The sequence below is a fragment of the Pipistrellus hanaki genome (genome assembly GCF_964339955.1).
Source record: "Pipistrellus hanaki genome assembly, chromosome: 6".
Classification (NCBI taxonomy): Eukaryota; Metazoa; Chordata; class Mammalia; order Chiroptera; family Vespertilionidae; genus Pipistrellus; species Pipistrellus hanaki.
In genome coordinates, this window is record NC_140508.1 from 48,600,976 (window position 1) to 48,622,968 (window position 21,993).

The 21,993-nt window shown below is 37.0% G+C and overlaps 1 protein-coding gene across 1 annotated transcript in view; it reads left to right on the forward strand.

Annotated features, from left to right (window-relative positions):
• Positions 1 to 21,993, forward strand: part of DOK6 (docking protein 6) — a 225,520-nt gene that overhangs the window by 56,894 nt on the left and 146,633 nt on the right. The window contains exon 2 of the mRNA XM_084887401.1: positions 14,570 to 14,677. Coding sequence (XP_084743527.1) covers positions 14,570 to 14,677 — 108 coding nt within the window. The remainder of the gene's footprint in view (positions 1 to 14,569; positions 14,678 to 21,993) is intronic.

The following is a 21,993-nucleotide window of genomic DNA, read 5'->3' on the forward strand; positions in this document are numbered from 1 at the left end:
GGCACCACCCCCAAGGATTCTGATTCCTAATTTATTCCCAAGTGATGCTGAGACCACTGGGCTGTGAGCTATCCTCTAGGAACTGCTGTCCTCACCGGTAGGTATAGTGAGGGCTGCTTCACCAGCTTACTCTTACTGAGTGGGATCTCAGAGAGCACCTGTCAGACATACTGGTAGGATTCTTACTATCATTTTTATCTACTTAGACATACTTTTAGGATTATTCATGAAACAATATATGTTAAGCAAAGAAAGGGCATTTTCTCATTTTATAAAAAGGTGAAAATGAAAGTTTTTCCTGTTGATTCTGGACAGAACTTATTTAACCTTTCAAAAGTCTGATGGGCTAGGTTAGGTAATAGGTTTCTTAAAAAATAGGTAATATTTTTATTTAAATGAGTATCCACTGTCAATAGCCTTAAGATATTTATGGAAATAAAATTGCTTTAAAAATTCAAATGTCAGTGGTAGTTAAATATTCATAAATGTGTGTGTTGTTTCCTCAGCCCACAGCCTTATGAAAACCATCAATTTCAAAGTCTCTTCTTTTGGGACCAAATGAAAACAGACAATCATAGTGAAAGGTGGTGAGTGCTATGATACTTTGAAAGAAATAGGGAGAAATAACAGCCCAGTGCATGAATTTATGCGCCAATGGGGTCCCTTGGCCTGGCCTGCAGGATTAGGCCGAAAGAGGCACTCTAACATCCCCCAAGGGGTCCTGGATTTCAAGAGGGTACAGGCCAGGCCAAGGACCCCACCAGTGCATGATTGGAGCCATGGAGGAACACGGGAGGTTGGCCAGCAGGAGAGAGATCACAGGAGGGCTCCAGGTGTGTCTGGCCTGTCCCACTCAGTCCTACTCACCTGGATTCCAGCTGCAAGCTAACCTAACTGTCAGAGCATCTTCTCTCTGGTGGTCAGTGCATGTCATAATGGCTAGTCAACTGGTTGACTATCTGCCCCCTAGTGATCAGTACATGTCATAGAGAGCAGTTGAGCAGCCTTAGCATATCATTAGCATATTACGCTTTGATTGATTGAATGGACGACTGGACACTTAGCATATTAGGCTTTCATTATATAGGATTGTGCAGTGTTTGTTTAAATGAACTTGCACATACACATTACTAGTATCATTCCAATATTAACTCAAAATTTGTTCTGAAAAATTGCCTTCATTTTCAACCATTTCAATTGTGCTCTTATTATTGTCTAAAAAATTATTTTTAGTGTGGCTTTTTATGTCTACTATCATGCAGAATAAGTCACATCTAACATTATGCCAACAGCTTTTTTTCTATGCAGTCAAATTGAATAAAAATAAGATACTAGTCATTATGTTACAGAAAAATATAAAAATGGAATCAATTCATATTATGAAAATATAATCATTAACCTGACAACTGTAGGAAAAAGGAACTTTAGTAATTGTTCTATGTCAATGACTGATATGAGGGGTGCATGTTCAAGTATATTCCATATGGACAAAATCATTATTTTGTTTTTAGTACCTAATAGCAAAATTAAGTACTTAAATTTAAGGGATAATATAATGAATTCTATATTATATAAGTTTAGATCCTTATCAAGGAAATTAGCTTGCTTTTTATAATTCCTAACTTATTAGTTTCTATACTTTGATAGAAATGTTTGATTATGCAGCAGATGCTTGGAGACTGGAGGTTGGGGGGGATGGAGGACATTGCCAGAAATTCTGGTGTGAGTGTGAGTGTGTGTGTGTGTGTGTGTGTGTGTGTGTGTGTTGAAATAGCAAGAGATTTAATAGTATCACCCATCCAATCAGGTCAGCCTTCTTTAGATGTAAGGGAAATCATTTTTATCTTTTGCACAATTGCTATTAAATAAAGTGAATATTTAATAGCAATTGTGCAAGAGAGAAAAATTTATAATTAAAATCAAATTGACTACTCAAAACTAGACCTTGTATTAATCATTATATAACCGTCTCACTTTTTAATGGGAAGAAGTATGGAATAATGGGGAAAATACTAGGTCAGAATTGAATTCTAATCCTAAATATTTAATTAAGAAGTGCTAGTAACTTTAGGGAAATTATATAGTCTCAATTTTCTCATTCATGAAATTAAAACTAGAATCATTTAGATGATTTTGATCTCATTAGAGATATGATGTTTTCAGACAAATATATGATCCTTACTTTCAATCTAATAAATAAGAACCAGGCTAAATTATTTTTAATTTTGATGCCTCTTGTATATAAGTCTATTCAAAATAAATTCACATGCATTATATACTAGATGCCCAGTGCATAACATTCATGAACTGGGGTTGGGGGAAGGGTTCCCTCAGCCTGGCCTGCACCCTCTTATAGTCTGGGACCCCTCAGGGGATGTCAAAATGACTTAGGCTAGGCTCATTCTGATAAGCCTCAAATTTCCTTATGAAACTTTTGTTTCCAGAAAATAATATAGCAATACATATAAAGTTTTGAGTGTCTTATCCAAAAAATCTTCTAGCTTGCCAAATTATGATTCAAATGTCAATGCAACAGACGCACTCCAAAACATGGAAGATGTTAAAAAAATATATAACACCTAGAAAGAATTCTTGAAAAATAATGAAATAGAAAACCCTGCCAAAAAATAAATGGAGATGGTATAGGGAAAGGACCAGTGCCAGACTCAGTATCTGCATAAGTAGAATAAGGTCTCACAGAATCTAGTGTTTACAAATAAATTTAATTCAGTCAAATAGTCAATGAACATAAAGAACACAAATGGCCTCTAACTTCTGGGTAGGGCCAGTCAGTGGGGAGCAGAATATCAGAAAGAGAGAAGAGGATGGAATGAGGTGAGCAAATTTATCACCTTTTCCTAGCCCCAACTTGGAAATTCTTTAAGGGCTACTGCTTGCTTTCAACTTTAGCTCTCTCCTGTCAGGCAGCTCTCTCCACAGAGCCTTCTTGGTCTTTAGTTTGTGGTAACTGCTCCATCCTCTCACCCCTCCTGGTCTGTGTACTTTTTGCATCCACTGTTACCTGCCCTGGGATTCTGAACTCTCACTTGTGGTTGCTCTTAGTCTCTTCCCATAGCTGATTAAGTAATCCCTTTATTAAACACTAGAGGCCCAGTGCACAGGTTCATGCACAAGTTTGTGGGGTCCCTTGGCCTGGACTGTGGGGATTGGGCTGAAACTGGCTCTCCAACATCCCCCAAGGGGTCCTGGATTGCAAGAGGGTGATTCTTGGGTGATGCACCCCAAAATCGGGTTCCCTCCTCTCTGGTTCCAGGTGTGTTATCTGAGACCGCAGCTGCCAAGTCACTGCAGCTCAGCAGTTCCTGCATTGAGCATCTTCGCCCTGGTGGTCAGTGCACATTATAGCTACCGGTCAAATGGTCGGATGATTGGACAGTCGCGTAGGCTTTTATATAGAGAGGTTGCTCAAAGTTTGAGTGAGCACAAAATGCAAGATTCAGTCTCTGTTCAGACTTCTGTACAGAGTGAGTGAGGAAGTGGATATTTATAAAGGCAAGAAGAAGATGTGGGAATCTTTTGAAAGCCATTGAACAGGACTCAGTGTAAGAAAAGGAATATTTCAAATGTATTAGTCCTCCAACAGTTATAAAAGTTAAGGTGGAGAAGAAGTTGGAGCCAGCGGTATCTGTTAGAGAGATCAGATTTGACATTTTTCACGGTGTAAATCAATAAGGTTCTGGACCAAATTGTTGGCAAAGGGAATGAAAATATAGCAACAAATGTGAAAAGCAAATAGAAGAAGAAAAATAAAGAAGACACATGGCAATATGTAAGAACAAGAATGTAAGAACGGAATGTAAGAATGCAAGAAATATAGCTACAAACCCTTTTTTGAACAGGTGACTTGGCAATAAAATCAGGTCCATTTCAACATTTGTGGGTATACTTACCTCTGGAATAGAGAATCCATAGGAAAAGGATTTGCTAAGCATCGAATCTGTTGATCTTCAGATAATTTAGTCAATTATGAATAAAATGCAAAGTAAATATCAGAATTTGATATGTAAAAATAAGACTAAGGAATTCAAACTGCTAAATAAATATAGTTAAAATGAAAAAGTAAATTAAATATTTTTCTTTTATTAAATATAGTCTTACTAAACCTAACATGTATTTTTTTTATAAAATCAACTCTAACTATTCATCCATTTATCTATATACATGAACAAAGAATCTATATAGAATAATGGCTAGTTTAACAGTTATAGTTATTTCCATTTAGTGAAAGCCTTTCTGTCTTTATAATTTTATAATGGTTGAAATTTTCATAGTTAGTATAGCTGTCATCATTTCTTTTAAAATCATTTTTATTTATTGTTAATCTTGAACAATAAAACAGATAAATTATGTATACAAATGTATACACAACATATCACAATATTTTTGTTTTAAGAGGACTCTTAACAGTGATTTAATTAAACTCAGTTATTTTACGGAGTGAATAAGAAATTCCAAATGATTGAGAAAGCTATCCAGTATCTTAGCTGGCTAGGGATTGAATGAATGCAGAATAAATTTAATAAATATTAAATTATTTAATCAAAATTATGCAGACAAAAGAATATACACATTGACATATAAGAATGAAGTATTTATGCCGAAACCGGTTTGGCTCACTGGATAGAGCAGCGTTTTTCAACCGCTGTTCCGTGGCACACTAGTGTGCCGCGAGATGTTGCCTGGTGTGCCATAGGTGCAGACAAGACAAGAATTTTATAATTTTTCACTATTTTGTTTACTTAATATTTCATAATAAAGTAATTATAAAATACTTTCTTTGTGTTTATTTGATTCCTATTCAAGAGAATTACTTTATATATAGTCAATATAGGCACAGAGTTAAATTTTTTAACATTTTCTAATGGTGGTGTGCCTTGTGATTTTTTTCATGAAACAAGTGTGCCTTTGCCCAAAAAAGGTTGAAAAACACTGGGATAGAGCATCGGTCTGTGGACTGAAAGGTCCCAGGTTTGATTCTGATCAAGGGCATGTACATTGGTTGCGGGCACATTTCCGGTAGGGGGTGTGCAGGAGGCAGCTGGCTAATGTTTCTCTCTCATCGATGTTTTTGGCTTTCTATCCCTCTCCCTTCCTCTCTGTAGAAAATCAATAAAATAAAATAAAAAACAAACAAACAAACAAAAAACAAACCAAGATACATTAAAAAAAAAGAATGAAGTATTTAAATCTCATTCAAGTCATGAGAGATAAAATGATTTAAAAAGATGATTTCCTTTGATTTTATAAAAGACTTTGTAATGTTGGACTTTGGCTTTCTGCCTGTGATTTTGCCTGTTTAAACAAAATCTTATCCTGATCACCTTTCCTTTATTATTATTTTTTAAATATATTTTATTGATTTTTTACAGAGAGGAAGAGAGAGGGATAGAGAGTTAGAAACATCAATCAGCTGCCTCTTGCACACCCCCTACTGGGGATGTGCCCACACCAAGGTACCTGCCCTTGACTGGAATCGAACTTGGGACCTTTCAGTCCCCAGGCCTACTCTCTCTCTACTGAGCCAAACCGGTTTTGGCTAATCACCTTTCCTTTATTGAGCCTTTCCTCCCAGGGCCCCTGCTTTGTCTCAGCCCACCCTGAACATATGACTTATCAATGTGCTTTCTTTAGTGACTTGAAGTTATTTTTGTGTACTGGACTACCCCCAATAAACGGCATGCTCCTCCAAGTCAGGGTTCACTGATATCCCCCAGTGCCTAGCACAGAGCCTTATATTACGAAGCGCTGTATGACTATTTGTTGAACTGATTGAATTATATTTAGAAATCTACATAGTTAATTACTGAGCATTTACCAGGAATAAAACATATTGATAAGAGCTGGATCACTTCTCTAAGTCTAGAAGAACTGTGAATTTGACATAGATTTGCAAAATTCTACTTCGGTTCTGATCTCATGTTTTTTGAACAAGGAATAATTTATGACCTTTATCTGGCAACCACATTTCAAAGATAGCATCAATATTACCTGGCCATGATCCCAATAAAATCTCTTTTACAGAAGGAACTCTCTTTGCTTTTATGTGATTTTATCACAGCGCAACTCAAAAATGTATTGACAGCAGAGCCCACCATGTCCACGATGTACCAGAGATACGGCTTCCAGTAACAATAAGCTCCCCGGCAGCTTTTCGTATTGTTATTTTTTTTCTGGAGAAATGATTGAAGGGTTTTAAAAAAAAGGACTTGTATCTAAGCAGAGATTTTCAAATAAAACTGTCGTGTTCAATTTGATGTTTTATGATCATGATATATGAAAAATATCGTAAAGTTACAGGGCTATCATTATTTTATTGCAATACTGGGTAAATAGGCTCTATTCCCACGAATCTTCTTGGCCGGAAAAATGCATTTTGAAAATGGAAATGTTATTTTGACATATGAGAACCTACCTGGAAGATAAATATGAAAAGCATGAGGAGAAAGATAAGTCTTAGAGCAAATCCTGTAGCTTTTAGATTTCATCATTTACCTAGTGTCTAATTTTTATTAATATTTCTTTTAAGTGAGCTACACATTGCCTTTTGCTGCCCCCACCACCACCATGAGAATAGTTAAAATAAGCACCATACATGATTCATTTATTTATATTTTACTGTGCCGTTCTTAGTGTTCCTACCTACTCTCTTAATCACTGTGATACTTTGCTCTTTAGTGACTCCTGTTCCCTTTCTGATTGTCCTCCTCAGAATCCCTCTCTCCATGTCCCTTTAAATGTCAACCTGCCCTTTTTTTCCTTCTTCCACTTCCCCATGCAACATGCTATCTTGGTGCTCTGAGGCCAGTAGACAATTTCTATGAGCTTCAGTTGCTTAATCTATAAAAAAGAAATAATAGGAGTAGCTACACCACCTTTCTGGTGTGAGGATTAAGTGAGAGAATGCTTAACATTTTAAAAATGTTTAAATGTATCAGCCATTATTAGAAATGAAGCCAGCTATGGAATGTTGCCTCAGGCTTTTCCTCATCAAACTTCTTTGCACCGTACATTGTCTTAAATTTAAAATCCAAAATATCTCTGTGAAACATTAAACACTTGTTGAACATATTTTAATATTTCCTATCAGACAGGGACAGCTAAGAAGTATGACTGGCTTGTAACTGATAAATTAAAATACTTCTCTCCTAGTCTCATCTTCATAGGCCCTACCCCTAAATACTGTAGTGGAAACCATTTTTGTAGTTCTCGTGTGTGTGTGTGTTTTTTTTTTTTATGGAGTGACCTTGACATGTTCTTCTTTCTTTCTTTTTTTTTTTTTTTTAAAAAAAAGAAATCACTTATTACTGTACAATACTTGTGTCCTGGGGGGAAAATGCAAAGCTTTTTTAAAGGGGTATTTTTAAAACAGTCTGTCTGGAGGCAAGAATTTATTTATAAGTAAAGAGTTCTTCATTGGGTTAATCACAAACGAACCTAGAATTGGCCTATGGCCCCCTAGGTTTTAGAAAGAGTAAAACCCTTTCTCTGTTCACTCCTTTCTGTCATCATTTTTTTGTCTCTCCTCTCACTTGAGTTTTCAGACTTGACATGTTACAACTGTGCTGAAGTTTTCAGTGAATCAGAATAAATTGGTAATTCTCCTTCACTGGTTGGTTTCCAATTCTTGAGAACAAGGAGTTCCTTCTAGATATTTAGGATATCCATTTATCTGTGACTTAGGTGAACTGAGAACATATGAGAAGGGGTAGAATTGAGTGAAGAAAGAGTAAGGCAATTCTAAAAGAGGACTTATTGGGAGAAGTGACAAATGAATGTGTCACAAGACTTCAGGATTAGTTTGTGGAAATTCTTGAATGACTTGCTTCAGCATTTTAAATTTCTTTTAGAAGCAATGGGCGATGGTGAAGCATTGAAAGGTTTATTGTTGCTCTTTGTTCATTTGTTATTTGGTGGGGAGAGATACCTGACCAGAACTGTGTGTGGGGACATCTCATGCAGCAATAGTTAAGTTGGATTGGAGTAAAGCAAATGTGAAGTCAGGAGATCAGCAGAGAGGTCACTAGAGAAGTATTTCTTAAAGTGAAATTCCATTAGATTTTAGTAATGAAAAGGAAAAGAAAGGGAGAGATGTTATCTGTGGGTAATTCAGTATTTTTGCCAACTCAGTGAATATTTTTTATGGAGTGGGATGAAAAAGTTTCAAAGGCTGTTGAGGGGGAAAATCTAAGAAATTTTTTAATCCATCACAAATTAGAAAAAAGAGTAAAATAAGTATATTAAAAAGAAAATAAAACAAAAATTAGGTGAAAAGTTAAATTATGTCAGTAACCACATTAATGTAAGTGGATTATGCATTTCTATTAATAAACAGAAGTCATAAATGTGTAGCCACAAAAGAAATAATTAACAAATTTGACTCATCTAAAATTAACTTTCTTTTGTTAAGTTGTATGAGTTTCTTTTGAATTTTGGAGATTAAACCCTTATCGGAGATAACATTGGCAAATATGTTCTCCCATGCAGTAGGCTTTCTTGTTTTTTTGAAGAAGATATGTTCTAAGATGTAGACTGAAAAACATCCATTTTACAGGAAGGGTGCACTTTATAACTCTCAAGAGCAGTTTCGGTAATGCAAATGTTTAAATGTCATATCAAACTCAATATACCTAATATTAAACTTCTCATTTTTTTTGGTTCTCTGACAATAACATAAATGGCATCATTCATGTAGCTATGTAGATGTAAAAACTCAGATATATCTTTAATTTATCTCTCTCTTTAACTCATATTGAGTGTGTTGTGAAGTTCTAAATTTTTTTCATAATAATTTTCATCATGGGTTCACCTTCTCTCTGTTCACTGTCTTCAACACTGGCTGAGTTGTAATCTCTTTCTCTGGTATGAATGTTCTAATTACCTAATGACATTTTATAATATCACTCCTTTAATATAACTAATCATTGATTCCCATTTCCTGCTGCATCAACTGAAAAGTCTCTTTGATTTTGAAAGTTCTCTAATATCTTTATTATTTTGCTTCATTTCTTTCCTAGGTATACTCTTTTCCTCCAGTCAAGCCATTCTCACTATGTCACAGTGTCATCTCCCTTTTGGATTTTTAGGATGGTTTCTGTAAAAGAAAAAAGTCAATGCTGACACCAACATTTGAAGCTGTGTGCCTAAATATTCTTATCAAATAAAGGAAATAAATCCAGGAGGAGAAGTAAACTAAAGAGAAAATGTTTTGAGCTTTGATTTACACATTTGATTTACTGCTCAACATGTCAGTTGAAAATCCCAATCCTGAAGTTTCAGGAAAGGGGTGTTGGTGTGTTCCAAGCCTATACTCACCAGGTCCATAAAATGAAAACAAGATGGTTGTATGTGTGAATAGTTTGCATGATTGTCAAATTTCACCTCTACAACCGACTGATGAAAATAAAACACCCTGAATTTCAAACAGCATATGATGATATAGAGCCAAAGAATATTCTGATTTTTGAGAAACTAAAACCCAAAAGGCAGGCTTGTCTCTTAGACATTCTGAGAAGAGAGAAAGGACTTTTTGTTTCCTCTCATGTCAGTGTGGGGCTCCCAGACAGGAGGGAGGTGGAAGAGTCTTACCTTAAGCCACCTCTTAGGATACTGCTCAGGGGTCTACTCTCCATCTAGGTCTTATTCTCATGATAATGAGGACAGTTTCACACACTCACTGAAAACTCATTGCTGCTGTGAGGTGTCTCATTTCTGGCTGTGACTCTAAACCACACGTGCATTCTCTCCTTGTATTTTATTCATGTCATGGGAGACAGATTCAATGAAGAGTACTATATATGTTCAGGTGAAAATAAATAAATAAATAAATAAATAAATAAATAATACACACATGGCCTCCCCGAAAACTGCAACTCATACCAATTCTGGAATCATCATTTATCCTTTATAAATTTCAAAATTATTTTTCTGAACAAGATAAGGCAAAAGAATATAATCAGAAAACACTAACATTTGTTTTGGTCTTTTCAACTACATGGAATGAGAAAAATTGAGACTTGAGACAGAATATTGCTCTTTAAGCATTTTTTTCAGTGTCAGTGGATACCAATACTTTTATCTGGCTTTAAACAATGGTGAATGATGATGCAAAGATTTGAGTTCCAGAGTTGAGGAGAAATTTCTCATAACCATGAAATTTAAATTATCATCCAGTGAAAGAAGTTTTTAATTATTTGGTCCTTTCATTTATATAAGTAGGTAGGTGTTTGTTTACACAGCAATAGGGACATATCTTCATGTATATTAACTACTCTTTAAAAGTGTATCTTTCAATAGTACATAAACATTTTGTGAGGGGACCAAGGCCTAGAACTTAATTGAAATTACTCAGACCTCTGAAATACTTTCAACAATAAAAATAAGTTTTAAAAAATACATAAAGTAGCAATGAAGAAGGAAAAAAAAATTACTCAGAGCATACACCTGCAATAAACTATGCTTGCGTGGGCTTTGTTATTTGTTTGTTTATTTGTTGTCTTGATATGTTACACCATTGTAAATAAATAATTGAATTCTAAACCCCAAGTTATTTACATAGTATCATGCTTCCAGAAGGGAGCACAGTATTAGTCAACCCAGATAAGTCACTTTCTTCTCTAGTCTTTACCATCTCTAGAGAGGTAGTTTCTGTGACTCCCTCTGCTAAAGGACTCCTATAATCAGAAATTCTTCCATGTCCTTAACCAAAATCCTATTTGAAGTGCAGGGTTCCTTAGGTCAACATCTTGTGACAGAGCGGGCCCATTAAATCCGACCTCCGGTTAAGTTAAAGCTTGTGAACGGGTCCTAGCAATATAATGTAATTATGGTTATGAGCTAAAGCCAAGAAATCTGCCATCTACTTCACAGTGAGTCTTAAATGGACAAAGGATGCCCTTTGAGTAAAATCACCTTGAAAAGGAGAAAGCGCTATGGAAAAGGGATTGCTGTGAAGGAAAATGGAAAGGAATTAAGAGGGTATTTAATTAAGGCAAGCTGACCTGCTGGCTAATGCAGTGGAAAGCGAAGGCTGGAGAGCAGCTGGGGATTTCTGGAGCCCTGGCAATGACATGGAATTTTCTAGAAGGAAATCCTAAAGGGTACCAGGAGCCTGTTTGGTGAGACAACTGGTATGTTTAGGAGCTAACTCTGAACGAGAAGGCAAAATCAGTGATTTCCTCAGGAGAGCAGGAAATAGCATCTCCACGGTGGATGGGGCAGGCAGGAGTGCCATCTCTACAAGACAGACGGCGGAAGAGAGTGGATCTGAGCAATAACTCTCCTGCTAACCAGCATTCAGAGATGCCCTTGAAGAGCAGTATCTGGAGAACACACCATCTCCTTCCACTCCGAAGGACATTTCTATTTTGTCTCATGCGGATACGGGGGGATAAAAATTGGGTACCTGATTTTATTTATGTGGTTCGCTTTCCTAGTCTGGAAGAATTTGTATCATTCATGTATAAGCAAAATAAAACCTACTCCTCTGTGTTTTCCGCAGAGGACTGATTTCCTGGTCTCAAGCAGGCATTTTTACTGCTCATCTCTGTAATTTCTCCAACCTGCTCCTAGAAGGCCTTGGTTCTAGGGCCTAAAACAGAATGTAGTATGGTATTAAAACCCTGTTTGCAGAGGAGTAGCAGAGAGCTGCTTGCTTCATGCCTCCACTGATTCCCTGCTTCCAGAATGGAGGCTGCTTTCAGAGTGCCCGCTCCTGCCGAATCTGACTTCACGCTGATGGGGCACTGCCACCTCTTCTGCGCCAGGCTTCTCATTATTTCACTCCTGATACCAGCAAAACATTTTTAAAACTGGGCCCAAGAAAAGAACCAAAAATCCAAAACACACAACAAAACCTCTGCATTTATTACATGATACTTTTACTACTTTAAAAATTCAAGTATGCAACTGATCAAAATGTAACTATCCCATAGTCATGATGAATTCATATTATTCTTCCCAATAAGTCATTTGTTTGAGTCCCTTTATGGTGAGGTTGTCCTTAGAGTTTTGAAATATCAAAACAACTTAATAGAGACCAACAGAAATTGAAGAGCGTTGTACAAAATAATCTGCAAAATTGTCAAGGTCATGAAAAGCAAAAGCAAACAAACAACAACAACACACAAAGAAACTATCAAAGATAAGAGGAGGCTAACGAGAGAGGACAACTGAAGAAACTGGGTGTCTTCAATTGGATCCCGAAACAAAACAGAACCCCAGTGGAAAAAACTGGTGATTTTTAAATATAACAGTGTTTTACCAATGTTAATTCTTAGTTTCCAAAACTGAACCATGATTATTTTGGGTTTAACGTCAGAGGGAAATAAGTAAAGTTTATACAGGAGCTCTCTGCACCATTTTTGCAAATATTTTATAAATCTAAAATCATTGCAAAATAAGAAAATAATAACTTAAGGGCATCATCTTGATAAACAGTCTATTACATCAAGTCTTTGACAGTTTTATCTGTATGTGTTTGTTTATGTTAATGTAATAGCAAAAAGATAAGATGTTATTGAAAATACTAAATCTATGTTTTCTTATTATCTGTTATCATGTTTTTTTTTTTCTGTAGCACACTTATGTTTAACTTGCTCTTTAGTAAAAAATAATTAGACACACAAAATGGGGCATTGGAGTCAGTGAACATGTATGTGTATTTGTGTATTTCCATGAATACTGTAAGGCTTCATTTGATATCACTGTGGTTCCTGAATTGTGAGCAATAAGCACACAGAGTCCAGGGGAAAGCATTCCTTTGTAGAAAAGAGCAGAAACCCTGTTTTCAGGCTTGGCTCCCAATTCCATCAAATGAGAGCCTTCCTACCTTGGTTAGGATTCAAAATCTATTAATAAATAACCGGGAGATAAATATTGATTATCTATGTATATCCCACTTTGCAATGATATTTTTATTTATTTGCTTTTGATCTCTCAAATCTATTCAGATTCCTGTAACTGTGTTTTATTTCCACAATACTGCTACTACTTCAACGGCCTCCACTACCTTTACCACCATCTCTACTAATAAAATAAAGTCTAAAATATGTCTTAGCTTGGACTTCCATTACAAAATACCATATACCGGGAGCTTGAACAACAGATATTTATCTACTCAGTCTTGAAGGTAGAAAGTCTGAGGTCAAGGTACCAGAATGGCCAAGCTCTGGGGAAAGTCCTCTTCCTGGTTTGTAGACAGCTGCCCTCTGATGGTGTCCTCGCATCACCTCTTTTTTTTGTGAAAGCTTGGAGAGAGAGCAAGTTCTCTGATTGTCTCTTCTTATAAGGTCACTGATCCTATCCTGGGGTCCCACCTTTATGACCTCATCTGATTCTAATTAGTTTCCAAAGTCCCCAGCTCCAAATATCATCCCCTTGTGGGTAAGGAATTCAACATACGAATTTGAGGGGCACATAAGTCAGTCCATAGCAGTCTCCAAAACCCAAGAGTTTCAGATGAGTGTGTGGACTACATTTCAAGGACATGTTAGATGCTGTCTGCAAGTTGTCTTATTAAATCCTCAATAGTAACCTCATGAGGTACATGGACTGTAATTTATAGGTGAAGAAGTTAGATCTTAGAGAAGATAAAATAACTTCTGCAAGACAAGGCATTTAATGAATAGCAGAACCTTCACTGAAAATAAAATTGTTCTGATTTAAAATGATCTTCCGGCATTACCATATAAGACCCTAAATCTTAATATAAGCATGTGTGATTTATATTAAAGACAGAGTGAAATTATTTATTCTATGCAAAAATTACTTCATGTTATAATGTAGAGAGAGTAATTTTAGAAAGAGAGTAAATTTTATATATATCTTTGCACCTAGGGGGAAGAGAGTACCCATAAAAAAGATGGTACTCTTTATTAGAGGCTGCAATAATTAATGTGGTGACCACACTGGTTACAAATTTGATTGACTAATTTTGTATAAAATAAGAATCTATTAGAGAAATTAAAAAGTTGAATTCATGTAGTAAACTGGTTACCAGATGAGTGGACCAATTAAAGAATATTTTAGAACCTGCTTTGATTGCATGAAATAATCAGCATGATGGTCAGATAACTATTTGTTTTCCCTCAAAAGTAAAATGATCCTTCAAAAAATGTTAAAAAAATAAAATAAAATAAATTTTGGCAGCTGTGTATTGAGATGTATAAATAGCTATATTGATTAACAATACCCAAATCATTCTAAAATTAGTGGGAACTCATTTGTATTCAATGGCATATTTCAACAGTTCTGGTGGTGTCATTATATGTAAAATAATTCTCAAAATTATCAGAATTATTTGAAACCTTCAAAATATATTGGTGCAAGCAATGATTTTTTTTACAACATATGCAAATGTCCATAATGGTTATGGGTATGCTGAACATCTGTTGCCAAGAGCATTTTCTCTGTTTTGTATTGTACTACCCTGTTCCTTTTTAAGTGCATTTTTAAAAAATTATCCCCAATGGATTATTTGAATAGATAGACTCCTGATGCTATTAAACTCATGTAAGGCAATAATTAATAAGGGTCCTTTATTTCCTTTCAGATTTTCAGACGATGCTGGTTGGTTTTCAAAAAGGCTTCCAGTAAAGGACCCAGAAGGCTAGAAAAATTTCCAGACGAAAAGGCAGCATATTTCAGAAACTTCCATAAAGTAAGTCTCAGTCTTGGGAGTTGCTGGGGAATAACTAGACCCTTGGCAACAGCTTGCGGAGACATTTCTTTTGATAAATGAAATCTGCAAGGGAGAAATGCATGGCCAGGATAAAATGTCTCCGTTCCAATAAAATGCAAAAGTTATTTTTCTCCTTTATTTTAATCATCTGCTGTAAATGCCAGAGGTACCTCTGCGAAATGAAGGGCTCATTTTTATTGCCGCTTTGCAAAATGAGATGACTCATAACTCAGCCAGATCATTTTCCAAGGTGCTGAGTAAGCATTTCCCCTCTGTTCAGGTTAGTTGTGCATTTGTTACTTTGATTTAAACTATTGGCGATATTTAGGAGATAAAACTTTTAGGGTTTGAGTTAATAGTGCTAAAGACCTTTTAATGGACATAACATTTGCTGTTTATAGCTTTACCAAGTCATTGATCATTAAATATGCTGATGTGTAGAGATGTGGCAGAAATTCTATGAATGAAACATCAATTTGTTAAGAATGAGCCCTCAGCAAGTACCTCATTTAGAGCATCATCTGGATATCCCAAAGTTACAGGCTTGATCCCCTGTGAAGCCAATGACTGCATAAATAAATGGAACAACAAATCAATGTTTCTCTCTCTCCCATTCCTCTCTTTCAAATCCTAACATATAAAAACCCAGGGTCTGTAACAACTGACCAAAGGCTCGACTGAACATCAGAAGTCAGTCCTGCAGTCAGTGCCAAGGGGTTGCAGATCAGACCCAGAAAGAGGCCAGAAGAGAGAGGCAGGGTCTGATCCGCAGCCTCCATGGCAGCTGTTGATCAGCTGTTGCCTCTCTCTTTCTCTCCATGCTTCACCAGCAGCCATGCCTGTTTCTCTTGAGGGCGCTGCTGATCAGCCCCACCTCTCTGATCAGTCCCAGAGATAGGCCCGGAGATTCTGACTGGCATAGAAAGCAACCAATCAGAACCAAATTGGCCACCAGGGGAGGGCAGTTGGGGGCAATATCAAGCTGGCAGGGGAGGGCAGTTAGGGGTGAGATCAGGCCAGTAGGAGAGGGCCATTTTGGGCAAGATCAAGCCGGCAGGGGAGAACAGTTGGGGGCAAGATCAGGCTGGCAAGGGAGAGCAGTTAGGGGTGAGATCAGGCCAGTAGGAGAGGGCCATTTTGGGTAAGATCAGGCCGGCAGGGGAGAACAGTTAGGGGCGATCAGGCAGGTAGGCAGGTGAGAGGCTAGGAGCCAGCAGTCCCAGATTGGGCCTAAACCGGCAGTCCAACATCACCCAAGGGGTCCCTGATTGGAGAGGGTGCAGGATGGGCTGAGGGAACCCTCCCCCTCCCCTCCTCCGTGCATGAATTTTATGTACCGGGCCACAAGTCTATAATAATCTTATCTAATAAAAGAATAATATGCAAATTAACCATTACTCTGTGAAAAAATGGCAGTCCCCATAGCCACAAGATGGCAGTGCCCAGTCTTCTTAGCCCCACTGCTGGAGTATCCAGGCCTGTCTGCCAGAGCAGCGAGGCTGGATCTGCCTCTGGAGGGGGTGGATCCAGCCTCCCTGCTCCACCACTGCTGCAGGGTCTGGGCCTATCAGCCCCACTGGGGTTCATGGGGACCAAGTGGTGAGGCTGCGTCCGCCCCCAGACACAGCAGACAGAGCCCGGACAGCAGGGTTTGGGAGCCTCCTTAGCATGGCGGCAGCGGGAACACCCCCAGGCTCTGCAGACAGAGCCCAGACAACAGGGAATGGAGGCTTCCTTAGTGTGTCGGTGTCTGTGAAGTCCATAGGCCTGGCAGATAGAGCAAACTGCCGGGCATTGGGGCTTCTTTCGCCTGCCACATGGCAGTGTCAGGCAGAGAGCAGACAGCATGGCATGGGGGCTTCATCTCCATGGCTGCAGCAAAAAACCCAGGCCCCACAGAGAGCAGAGAACCATAGGAGTGGGCCTATACCATCAGTGGGCCATCCCCTGACAGCTCCTGGATTGTAGAGGGTGCAGGTTGGGCTGAGGGACCCGCATGCATGAATTTCGTCCACTGGGCCTCTAGTAAAAGCATAATATGCTAATTAGACTGGACAGCCGAATGACCTTCCATGCGTCATTCTGGATGTGGAGGCAGGGGCTGAGGCAGAGGGGGTTAGGGGCAATCAGGCAGGCAGGCAAGCAGTTAGGGGTGATCAGGCAGGCAGGTGAGCAGTTAGGGGTGATCAGACAGGCAGGTGAGCAGTTAGGGGTGATCAGGCTGGCAGGCGAATGTTTAGGGACAGTCTAGCAGAGTGGGTTAGGGACAATCAGGCAAGCAGGGAGGAGCCAGTGGTCTCAGATTACGAGAAGGATGTCTGACTGCCAGTTTAGGCCCAGTCCCAGAGGAATACTGCAGTCGGACATCCCCCAATGAGTCCTAGATTGCGAGAGGGTGCAGGCCCGGCTGAAGGAACCCCCACATCTCAATGCACAAATTTCATCACCAGGTCTCTAGTCAATACATAAGAAAACAGAATTATAAGTATGTAAGAAATAATCCTGGAATGATGCTAAATATGCTTCCTAAAGTTATCTTTGGTAATAATATCACAACAGTTAAGTATTTGAGGATAGTACTGTGGAGGATTTGTCATAAGAACTCAGAATTGTGAAACAGTTGGTAGGATTTCTGATTAATCAGTAAAGATTCTTATTCCAAAATTTTAATATCTGTGTGAACTTGCACAAACTACTTAATCTCAATGCACCTACATTTTTTCCTCTGAGAGATTAAGAGTATAATAGTGCCTACCAAAGAGAGCACTATTCTATTTGTAAGTACATTATACTATAGACATAATGATATTAAATATAACTAAATAAATGGAATTTCATAGCTAAGCATATAACTTTACTTGGCATCTGGTAAGTTGTAGCAAAGATGTAATGGTGACCTGAATGAAGGCATGAGTATTGATGTTGGAGGTCAGAGGACAAATGTTGGGTATAGGGAGGAGTTAGATGTTGGGTGTAGGTGAAGATTGGGATTCATGGGCAACTCATGAGTTTGGGCTTGAGCAGCAGAGAAACAGGTGGTGCGGTTTATGAAGATGGGGAAGACTAGGAGAGCAGACATTGAGTAAAATTCACAAGCTTTCACTTTGTACATGTTAAATTTGAAAGATCTATTACACATTCATACTAAAATGTCAAGTAGCTAATTAGACAAACAAATGAGGGCTTGGATGGGGGAAATGTCATTGATAGAGTTATTCATTTCCATCATTGGCATCTTGGTAGTACTTTATTCTGTAGCATTAGACAAAACGTCCTTGGGAGAGAATGAAGAAAGAGGAGATAATTAACACTCCCACTATTTAGAGGATTAGTTGAGGCAGAGGCACCGGAATAGAAATCTGAGAAAAGCAGGCAGTAAATGGAGAAGAATTACATTAGAGTAAATCACTGGAAAGCAAGAGAAAACTGTGCTAAAAGAATTGAGCAAGTGGCCATCTATACCTAGTTGGAGAGACAGAAATTTGACAGAGAAGGAATCATTGGACTTATAACAGGAAGGCTGTGGGTGGCTTTGCCAAGAGCTACTTCAGTGAAATATGGGGACTAATTTCACTTGAAGAGACAGAGGAGAATGAGAAGTGAGGAAGGGACAGCTACTCAAACAATTTATTTCAAGAAGTTTTACTGTAGCCGAAACCGGTTTGGCTCAATGGATAGAGCATCAACCTACTGACTGAAAGGTCCCAGGTTCAATTCCGGTCAAGGGCATGTACCTTGGTTGCGGGCACATTCTTAGTAGGAGTAGGGGGTGTGCAAGAGGCAGCTGATCGATGATTCTCTCTCATCAATGTTTCTAATACTCTTGCCCTCTCTCTTCCTCTGTAAAAAAATCAATAAAATATATATTTTTTAAAAGAAATTTTACTGTAAAATTGAGCCAAGATCAGTAGAAGATAAGATTTTTAAACTATGACACACATTGTTGTATACCTGTATGTCAACTCTAATGGTCTAGATCTAGGCAACCGAAATGTGATGATTGAAATGTTTCTGTGTAGTTATAGTCTTTCACAGAATCAGAGATGAATCTAATAAAAAGGAAGAAATAGAATGAGTGCATAGCTAAATAGGTTGGATAAAAATTAACACTATGACCAATACTCCAAACACATGCACACTTTATGTCTGTGTGCTTTCTTTCTCCACACTGTGAAAATTAATCAGCATAAGACCCAGGGGAGTGCTGAGAATAGAAATTATTAATTTTTTTAATAAATATTGAAACAGATGTCATTGACTAACAAAGCTCCCAAGAGCATTTTAATAATTAGATTCAGTATATGTGACAACTAAAATTTACCTTTCTCATGTGAAAATTGAAGTTTTTATTATTATAACTTATTCTTTATAGCATTTGAGGAAGCTAATTCCTTTTCTTAGTAATATGAATTTTTTTTGAATGATTGTGAACTAAAATGGTAAAGTTAGACCTATTCTAATATGACAATAATAGTAAATCTTAAGGGTTGTTTTCAAGAAAAGTATGTACGTGGTCTCTTTTTTATTTTCATTTTATTTTAGCAAGTTTTGTCTAATCCTTCTAACGGGCTGTTTTATTATAGGCTTTGAGTAAATAAGCATAAGGTTTCACTCAGTGTATATTCAATTTGAAATGACTATTAACCATTCTAACCAAAATATTTGTATCAATGTCACTACTTTTCTTCTTCCTGCAATCTTCATTAGCTCTGGGACACTGGTTTTTGCTTCCTTTTCTTCTTAGAATGTATATCTAGTTCCCTTTGACACATAAATAAAGGAAGATCTCTTTATGAACAAGGCTGGAATATTTGAGTCTTTGTTTTCTCTTGGGCAATTAATGGTCAATCCAAATACTGGACCCCCACAATTCAGGGGAAGGAGGGACTCTTCATTTTCAAAATGGCTTGAAGAAATGGACTAATATGAATTTCCCAAATTGTTCTATTTGCTAATGTTTAAGTACTTTAAAGTTTTGATTAGTCAGTTATTTGGATATGCCCTAAAATCTGCTATAGGGCTCCATTGCAATAAATCACAATAATCAATCAAATGAGTGAAATGTTTCTAGTCTAAATGAGGGACTTTTGAAAAAGAACCTAATGACACAATTCTTTCTTTGCCAACTTTAACTCTGTGCTATGCTCTATCTGAAGCATACCCATTATAAAACTTCTGAGTATTAATGGTCTCATTTAGACATTTGATGTGTTTACTGTGAAACAGAGCTTGCTGCATAAATCAGTTCTTATATAAAACTGCTGTAAAATGGTATATACATTTTTTTTACTTCTTGCTAGAAAGAAATTTGAAATTCAAATCACTAACTGCTGAAGGAAGTTATTAAAAATGTATTAGGTTTGAAAGTTTAGCTGTATATAATTGTCATAACAGATATTCAAAACAAATTTATCCTCAATGAAAATTGAACTAAAGCAATTTACATAGAATTTACATAATAAATTTTCCTTAATTTTCTGAGCAAATGAAAAAAGAAACAGTTTATATTTATTTTAATAAAATAAAAATGAGGGCTATCTGTAGGAAGGAAAATATAAATAAAGTCCCATAAAAGAATGAATGAAGACAAAACTATGTGACATTCCAGTGCTGAAAACTATTGAGGCCAGAAAAATGATGCCTGTATTACACGTACCAATCTTACTTCTAAATCCCCTGTATCCTGACATCAAAAGCATTATTTTATTTCATCTGCCTTACTCTTATTTGGAGTTATCAGTATTTATCTTTATGTAAAGCAAACGTCTGAGAAAGTTGGAAACAAGATTAAGGCATCCTGTGAAGAACAGCCACCTGCAAATATAGCCTATCCTTAATGATAGAAGCAAAATAATTGGGAAGGGTGAAAATAGCACATATGTGCAGTGTGTTATATTGAACATTTTCATTTTTATTCCAATGGCTAGGTGCTTGGAAAGGCATGTACTTGGTGTGATATGAAGGGTGTTCTAAGGCTTGGTGTCTCTTCAAATACCTTCTGAAAGTTCCCAGAGTGATAGTTATTTATTCAGGTGAAGGCATCTTATTCACTCATTCATTCATTCATTCATTCACCCATTCATTCCTTCATCCATCCATCCATTTTTAATCCTTTATCTTGAAGCAGTCTCAGTTTCTTGAACAAAGGTCCTATTAACACTCACAATTGTTCCATGTTAATCCATTCTTGATTGTTTTACTCATATTATCTGATCACATGCTAGTCACTCAGGGAAGACTCAAAGAATTAGAATATGAAAAGTTGGTCTTTTATATAATGAAAGGGAGGAGGAAATGCCCCAGCATGGTGTGCTTCTGTGTAGTCTCCAACAGAGGTCAGTGTGTTGTGAATAGACAACTCTAAAGCCAGAGATGAGTAGGAACAAACAGGAGTTAAGACCTTCAGGTGGAGGGGATCAGCAAAGTTGTGATCTCAAACTCAGAGGAAACTCCCAGAGTTAAAGTGATCTTTGAAACATTTAAATCAAGGTCAATTAGAACTTTACAGCATATAAGATAACTTCCATTAAGAATGTCTCTGTGCTGCTTAAGGTTACTACAGAAAATAGAGCACTCAGCAATGAGGATTTCAGTTTATAACCTATTCCTCCACAACAGATATCTATCTGTTCACTGAGAAATAACGAGTCAGACTTAGAAAATAGGATTTGGTCTGGGCTTGACTTAAAGAATATAAAAGTATGATTTGTGTTGGGAAAATTACTCATTATTCTACTTAAAACTATCCATTTGTGTGTGTGTGAGGTAGTCATCCATAATGGTACTACATCAGAGGAAAACATGGTATGATTTAAACAATATCTCTCTAATTTTCCTCTCGGTAAATTGTAAATAATATCGTAGCTCACAAAGTAAGATGATAATTTCATGTTAGAGAATATGTAAAATGTAAAATGAATATGATTGTACAAGTCATTACTGTCTTCTACTTTGCATCTTTGAAACCAGGGAAATAATTCATACGAACTTTAGAAAAATATTGAAACCAATTTGCATAATAAAGTAACTTGTAATTTCAAACAAGTCATTTTATATGATAAATCAGATAGTATTCCCAAATGTTAATTTGGGAAATAACATTCAATAATGTCTGTTATGACATCATTTCCATTCTTTCTGAAGTATTTTTACGTTTATTTAGTGGATTGATACCCAGTGCTCTTATTAATTATTGTTGCAGAATATCATCAATACATTTTTTTATTTTTAAAAATCTTTTTCTACTCATTAAGAAATCTGGCTAATTGTGCAAATTCTGACAGATGGGATAGGAG